The sequence below is a fragment of the Urtica dioica genome, chromosome 7 (assembly GCF_054948205.1).
Source record: "Urtica dioica subsp. dioica isolate 48M chromosome 7, U.dioica_male_clone48M_v1_H2, whole genome shotgun sequence".
NCBI lineage: Eukaryota > Viridiplantae > Streptophyta > Magnoliopsida > Rosales > Urticaceae > Urtica > Urtica dioica.
In genome coordinates this window covers 27,828,651-27,836,756 of record NC_142762.1, presented here as the reverse complement: position 1 = coordinate 27,836,756, position 8,106 = coordinate 27,828,651, and the positions used below count along the sequence as shown (strand labels likewise).

General features: G+C 40.6%; 1 protein-coding gene across 1 annotated transcript; it reads left to right on the top strand.

Moving 5' to 3' along the window:
• Nucleotides 1-2,277: 2,277 nt before the first annotated feature.
• On the top strand, nucleotides 2,278-2,715 carry LOC149390642 (uncharacterized). Its single transcript, XM_089619819.1, has 2 exons — nucleotides 2,278-2,388; nucleotides 2,500-2,715. The coding sequence occupies exons 1-2, from the start codon at nucleotides 2,278-2,280 to the stop codon at nucleotides 2,713-2,715; spliced, it is 327 nt and encodes a 108-aa protein (XP_089475945.1).
• Nucleotides 2,716-8,106: the final 5,391 nt, after the last annotated feature.

Below are 8,106 nucleotides of genomic sequence, written 5' to 3'. Positions count from 1 at the left end.
GTTCAATATAGAGCTTATTCCACGTACAGCTCCGATATCTAAAGCTCCATATCGTATGGCTCCAGCAGAATTGAAAGAACTCAAGACGCAGCTACAAGAGTTGCTTGAGAAAGGATTCATACGACCGAGCCATTCGCCTTGAGGAGCGCCAATCTTGTTCATTAAGAAGGCAGATGGTTCCTTACGACTCTCTATTGACTACCGTGGGTTGAACCAAGTAACGATCAAGAATAAGTATCTGTTGTCGCGGATCGACGATCTTTTTGATCAATTGTAAGGAGTGACGGTGTTCTCAAAGATTGACTTACGTTCGGGATATCATCAACTGAAGGTTTGAGACGAAGACATCCCAAAAACTGCTTTTCGTACTTGATATTGTCATTACGAGTTCTTAGTTATGTCGTTTGGATTGACTAACGCGCCAGCAGCGTTCATGAACCTGATGAACCGAGTATTTGAGGAATTTTTGGATAAGTTCGTGATCGTGTTCATCGACAACATTCTAATATACTCGAAGACTAACGAAGAGCATGAGCATCATATAGAGCTAACGCTAAGCAGGCTGAGGGAAAATCGACTGTACGCTAAGTTCTCGAAGTGTGAATTTTAGCTGGAACATGTTGTGTTCCTCGGTCATGTTGTCAGTAGTGCTGGTATTATGGTAGATCCTGCCAAAGTGGAAATTGTGAGGCAGTGGAGTCAGCCAAAGACGGTTACTGAGATAAGGAGTTTCCTAGGTTTTGCGGGCTATTACAGGAAATTCGTGGAGGGATTATCTAAGTTGACCATGCCTTTGACTTGACTAACTCTTAAGGGATAGAAGTTCCTCTGGACCGAGACATGTGAAAAGAGCTTCCAAGAGGTGAAGAACATGCTGACAACCGCGCCAGTGCTCACCATTCCACAAGGAATTGACGGATTTGCCATTTACTGCGATGCGTATAAGCAAGGTTTGGGCGCAGTTTTGATGTAGCATGGGAAAGTCATCGCATACACCTCACGACAGATGAAAGATTATGAGACTCGGTATCCTACTCATGATCAAGAGCTTGCTGCAGTAGTGTTTGCGCTCAAGATATGGCAACATTACCAGTACGGAGTCCGTTGCGACATCTATACAAACCACAAAACATTGAAGTATCTCTTCACTCAAAAGGAGTTGAATATGCGCAAAGGACGTTGGATGGAACTCCTAAACGACTACGACTTCGATTTGCATTTTCACCCTGATAAGGCCAATAAGGTGGTAGATACTCTCACGTAAGTCTGTAGCGTCCTTAGCAAGTCTGGTGGAAACGTCTCTCTATCTGAAAGATGATGTGCAGCTGCTAGAGCTTCAGATGATCAACGGTAGGTTCGCTGCTCTTAGCATACGTCAAGTACTGCGCAAGCAGATCAAAGATGGGGAGTACGCAGGCGAATATCTTCTTGGGAAGATGTTTGATATTCAAAACGGTAAATAGGGTGACTTCAAGTTGGATGAGAACGAGGTTCTGAGATGCAATGGAAGAGTTTGTTTGCCGTCCAACGAGGAAGTCAGGAAGCAGTTGATGGAAGAAGCTCATGGGACACCATATTCGGTACATCTAGGTGTGACAAAGATGTATCAAGACTTGAAAAAGTCTATTGGTAGCCAGGAATGAAGAAAGACGTAGATGAGTTCGTCAAAAGTGCCTAACTTGTCAACAAGTTAAGGCAGAGCATCAGAAACCAGCTGGAATGCTGCAACCACTCGAGATTCCGCAGTGGAAGTGAGAGTAGATAACGATGGATTTTGTATCAGGTTTGCCAAAAACCACAACTGGTCATGACTCAGTCTGGGTCATTGTGGATAGATTGACCAAACCAGCTCATTTTCAACCCATCAAGACTACTCACACCGTGGATAAGCTCACTAAACTCTATATTAAGGAGATTGTACATCTCCATGGGGTTCCTAGCTTGATTGTTTTTTACCGTGATGCTCGCTTCACATCCAAGTTCTGGAAGATACTACATGAGAACTTGGGGACTCATTTGAAGTTTAGTATTGCTTTTCACCCACAAACTGACGGTCAAAGCGAACGAACGATGCAAGTGTTGGAGGATATGCTCTGAGCTTGTGTCTTAGACTTTTTGGGCTTGTGGAGTCGTTACATTCCGCTATTTGAGTTCTCGTACAACAACAGCTATCAAGCAAAGATTGGTATGGCGCCGTACGAAGCTTTGCATGGACGGAAGTGTCGCTCTCTAGATCACTAGGATGAAGCTGGTGAGAGCAGATTCGTTGGACCTGAGATGTTGGAGCAGACCACCGAAGCGATTAAGAGAGTCCAAGCTCAAATGAAGACGTCCCAGAGTCGTCAGAAAAGCTACACAGACAAGCGTAGGAGGCCTCTGGAGTTCGAGGCATAAGAGTTTTCTGAAAAATCTCACCAATGCGAGGTGTGATGAGGTTTGGAAAGAAAGGAAAGCTCAGTCCGAGATATGTTGGACCTTTTGAGATCCTTGAGCGTGTAGGCAAGACAGCTTATTGCTTGGCGTATGTCCAACCTCCACAAAGTGTTCCATATATTCATGCTACGGAAGTACGTGTCTGACCCTTCGCATGTGCTGCAAGAGCAAGAGGTTGAGATCTCTCCTGAAGTTAGGTATGAAGAGCCAGCCGCTGCGATTCTCGATCGCAAAGAGAAAATTTTGAGAAACAAGACCATCCCTCTGGTCAAGGTGTTGTAAAAGAGGCATGCAGAAGAGGAAGCCACTTGGGAACTCGAGAGTGAGATGCTAAACAAGTACCCTGCTCTGTCTTAAGTTTCGAGGACGAAACTCTTTTAAGGGGGTAGGGATTGTAAAGTATAAACTTTTGAATCACTCAACTTGTAAATTCAATTTTAATAAACGAGCTTCCATTGTTACAATTAAATTCTTGAGTGAATTATGGTCATATAAGTTTATCGAATTAATTTAAAATATTTTAAGGTAATGGAAAATCTCGGAATAATTAAATAAAGGATTAATCGATTCATCTAGAATAATAAATTATTTTCCGAAGAAAAATTCCGGAAATTAATTTCATAAATAAATTCTCAAGAATGAGAATTATTTCCAAGAAACCTTAAATATATTTAAATTAATCAAGAACGAACGAAAAAAATTCTTGGTTTAATCATATAATTAAAATCCGTTCGGTTACGGATTTAATTAAATAATTATGTGATGAAGGATATACTTGTAACAATTTTTAGGACTCATTTGAAAGAAAGTTTGAAAGTTGGGTCAGTTCGAGGTTATGAGAGTACAGAAGGATTTAAATGCTTAAATTCAGAAAACTTACTCATATAAATATCAAACTTGTTTCTCTCTCCTCCGTATATTCTTCTTCGACTTCTTCTTCCTCTCCTCTTCTTCTCCACGCGATTTCTGCAACCAAAGAAAGAAAGGGAAAAAAAAAAAACAAATCAACAACAACAACGAAAACATCGTCATCATCATCGGCCACCACCATCCTCGTTTCCATCTTCTTCTTCAATCTTCGTTCTTCTTCTTCCTCGCGCATGTTCAACCCCGGGACGGTCTTGTGTGCGTGCTCAGACCAAGAAGAAAGAGCTACCGCCGCGAGCCGACGAGGATACCGGACCAAGAACCAATGCCGGAGAAAGTGAGAGTGAGCACCGAGAAGATTGAATCTCACGAAAACAAGGTAAGAAATCCTTACCCGAAATGGATTTTGAGAATTAGGGTTTGAAATTGAAAAATTGGGGGTTTTCGATTTCAATGAGGATTTTTGTGAAATTGAGTTGTTATTATTGTGGATTGTGCTCGGTTGATGATGATTATTACTTGGATTTGTGGATTTGAAGCCGTTCTTTGGAAATTTCATGGATTTTGGCCGAAAATTGGAAAAATTAGGTTTATGTTCATGATTTGGGGGTTTGATGATTCTAATATTTGTTTGATGATTCTTGGATTGGTTCTGTGCTTGGAATTATGTTTGAGATTGATTGTTTGGGTTGTTTTCGATTTTTGGACAAATTGGTTTTGAATTTCGATTTGGCTGTGTGTTTGGATGTTGAGTTTATGAGATTGTGAATGTTTGTGTTGTTGTGTTATTGTTGATTCTGAGACTATTATTGTTGTTAATGGTTGAGTCGGAATGTTGGGTTCGTTTTTCATTCGATGATGATTCGGGTTAAGTTGAGAATCGTTCTTCTCGTTGAGGGTTTGGCCGGGAATTGTTGGTCTTATGTTTGGCCGAATTGTTGATATGGTCTTTGTGACTTGTTGGCTGATGGTTGTCTTGGTTGAATTTGGTTGTTTGTGTTATTCTCGGATTTATTGATATGTGGCTTTTCGTGTTGAGCTTCGGCCGGATTTATTGATATGTGGCCTTTCGTGATTACGTTACCGAATATGAGAATTTGAGGATTGAGGTTTGAATTGGTTTGTTATGGTTATGTGATTTGAGATTGATGTTTCGATAATCGTTGTTTGTCTTTCGGTTTGATTTGAGAATTGGCTTGAATTTGGTAAATATGATTTGAAATTGACGTTCGTGATTCGAGAAGTTCGGTTTCAATTTGTTTGACTTGAGTTAGTTGTTTCGTTTCGGTTTTGATTGGAAATCGTTAGTTATTGAGTTTGGTTTGTTCTTTGGGTCGGGAATCTCTCGGATCTCGGAGTGAGACCGAGAATTCGGATTTTAGGATTCGAGTCTGGAATTGGTATTATGTTTTGACTCGATGCTCGTTTTTTGAATTTCACAGCTTATTTACGGATCGAGTCGGGACGAGCAAGAGCCGGCGGAATCGAACGCATCGAAACCGAAGTTAAAGAATTCAAAGAAGAGTGGATCTCGATCTCACTCGTGAGTCGTGTTAATCGCTTTGTAGCGTTTAGACTTTGAGTTAGATCATAGATCTAATGATTTGGATATTATGTTAAGAGTCTCGAGAAGCGTGCAAAGCGAAGAAACTTCTGAAGTCAACAAGTTTTCCGACGAACTATTCTGGGTAAGTGCGGAGACCTTAGTCAACTACTTACCAAGGGAATAACCCTGTTTACATGCATCTTATGTGATAGTAAACAAGAGTAGGTGAAAGACTTAAAAGCGAATAATCTCGAAGATTTAAGGCTTAAAGGTCGCTTTTCTTGAAAACTTAGCTCGGATTCGACCGATAAGTTCAAACATAGACTTGTGAAACCTAGCATCTGCTATGTAATATAATCACCCATTAAGTTCTGCGCTTGACCCTTTAGAACAGGGGAGACAGGAGAGCCGTGATCAACTCTCGGATTCGAATCGAGGGTAGAAGTACCGAGAGTCATGTCTCGAGTCTTCAACTTAAAACAACGAGCATGAAAGGGAAATGATATTTCTTTCAGGATGTATCCCGAGTCGCTCTCATGTAAGTAGCACAGATGTGTACTCTGAGTGCTGCAGAGCACCAAAACCATAAAGAACTGTTGTCGGTGGTACCTACAAGTCATTGACTTATATTGAGGACCATATCGGTCTGGATGGCGCTGAGTACTCAAACGGAGGCCCACTGAGTGTCACGCACCCAATGAGGTTGTTTCTCGAAACGCGTACTCATTTTTGGCTGGAGACCCTGACGGAGGCTCATCGAGTGCCTCGTGTGCATTGGGACTGCTTCACGAAACGTGAGCCCATTGCCAACCGGAGACTCAAACGGAGGCTCACTGAGTGCCCCGTGCCACAATGGGATGGTAATTGTGAATCGAGAGCTCATTGCTGGAAAAGCTCGGTCGCGCCAATGTCAGATGAAGATGGTACCACTAGGGGATCCCAGACAAATATTAAAACTCTTAGGCCGCCAGACGACTGTTGCTCGAAGTCTAAGGCTGGTCTCTTGTCGTTCTGAAGGTTATAGTAGGGGATGTGTGTAGCCTTGCAGACGGCAAGTACTAGTTAGAGTATGCACGCATTAGTCATGCTCTAGAACTAGTTAGATTTGCATCTTGCATTCTTTTGTGCTTGTTTGCACGTCACATGATATAACATGGCATTAGTTTTCTTTTCTAAGTTAGACTCCCACTTACTGGGTCAATCGACTCATAGTTTTATGACCCTTGGTAATGTAGAGAAGGGCAAGGCGGTGATATAAATAAGGAAGCTGTAGACGGAGATCCGATGTCTATTTCTTGACCTATGGGCTAATGGAAACTCACCCGGGATCAACTCTTTGTATAATAATCTTTTGTTGAACTCCTTCCTTAATCTATGCTCCTAATACTAACTCATGTAAATATACGCAAACCCATGAGCTTATATGTATGTATAAAGAGTCGTTATGAGACTCGAGGTTCAAACTAAGATAAACGAAAAATTTCCCCGAGGTATTTAGATAACCACTTTTTATACTTATGTATTATCGTATTATGTTCAATGTAAGTACTATGGTTATTATGTTTATTTAATTATGTATCTGCTTGATATTATATATTGATATGGTGATTATATGATATGCGACTTGACCTCTGTCATGGCTCGTGAGCCAATAGGAGCTCGCGGGTCGTGACAGCTGGTTATGGCGTGCGCTTCCCAGTGCGATGTGCAAAGTCCATCGCGCGTGTGCATCAAAACCTCCTGCGCGCCCTGCGCTAACCACCCGACTAGCGCAGAAGACCTCTCACGTGTGAGGCCTCTCGCATGCGCTTTGCTTGTCCACCACGAAATTTAGAGTTTATTCAACCCTCATTCTTCCATAAATACCCCTCCTCATGGAGGGAAAAGGTAAATTTTTCTAAACATAAATTACTCGATTCCAGAGTTCTGAGACACTGCTGATGACTCTGCGCACATAGTTTTCAATGATCGAACCACAAATCTTCTAAATTATTCTCTATGACAAGCATCACAATAAGATTAATGTTGAGTGTCGGAATATGAACCGAAGACACTGCCTTTGCGACCCTTTAGCTTCTTCTCAGGTCTCCGTGACGAATGAAGAACGTTATTGAGCTAGAGGAGCGATACTCGTGTCTTTCAAGTTTCGTATACCCGTCTCGGACGTGGCCACTTGATCCGGATTTAGGTTGAATGGCTAGAAGTCTTTAATCGTTATTTAATTTTTATCGACAACAATATCCCAACTCTTTGCTGGATCTATAACACAAAGCCAAAGTAATTATCAGGTAATATCCCATATATTAGGGGGATCAGTTTTAATATTTGCCATGCAAATTATGTGGCGTGCAAAGTGTTGCTCGGTTTTGACCAAGAAGTGATGTAATAATATTATATGTTTTACAATATATATATATATATATAGAGAAATTTCATTTTCTAGACTCAAAAGTTATGGAAATATCTCAATTAGACCCGCTAGTTAAAAAATATCCAAAATTGGACTTTTGTACCAATTTTGGACGAAAATACCCTTAATTCAAAAATAAACCCTCTCTCCATCTCTTTCCATCTCTTTCATTCTCACTCTCATTTTCTCTCCACACCAAAGAACACCAAATCCGACGTGAGCCCCATTTTGACGCCAACCACACCAAATCCGACGAGTTCCAAGCTCACCACACCAAATTCGACCGAATTGGAGGTTAATTTTTTTTTTTTTAAGGTTGATTTGAATGAAATTTAGAGGTGAATTTTTTTTTTTTTTTAAAACTGGGAATTTTCGATGGATTCCGACGAAGACCATCGGAATCCATCGGATTCGGTCGGAATCCGATGGATTCCGATGATCTTCATCGGAAATTCCCAGTTTTAAAAAAAAAAAAAAAAAATCACCTCCAAAGATGGATTCCGACACGTTCCGACGAGTTCCGATGGATTCCGACACGTTCTGACGAGTTTCCGAAACCCTCAAAAACTATGGAATTTTTTTCAAAAACGATGCGAAACCCTCAAAATCGAAGCTAAACATATATGAGAGAAGAATATGATGAAGATGATTTGAAAATGAGAGAAGAATATGAGTTATTTTGAATTAAGGGTATTTTCGTCTAAAATTGGTACAAAAGTCTAATTTTAGATATTTTTTAACTAGCGGGTCTAATTGAGATATTTTCATAACTTTTGGGTCTAGAAAATGAAATTTCTCTATATATATATATAACTTTCAATATTTTACTCAATAACGCAAAAAAAAATCT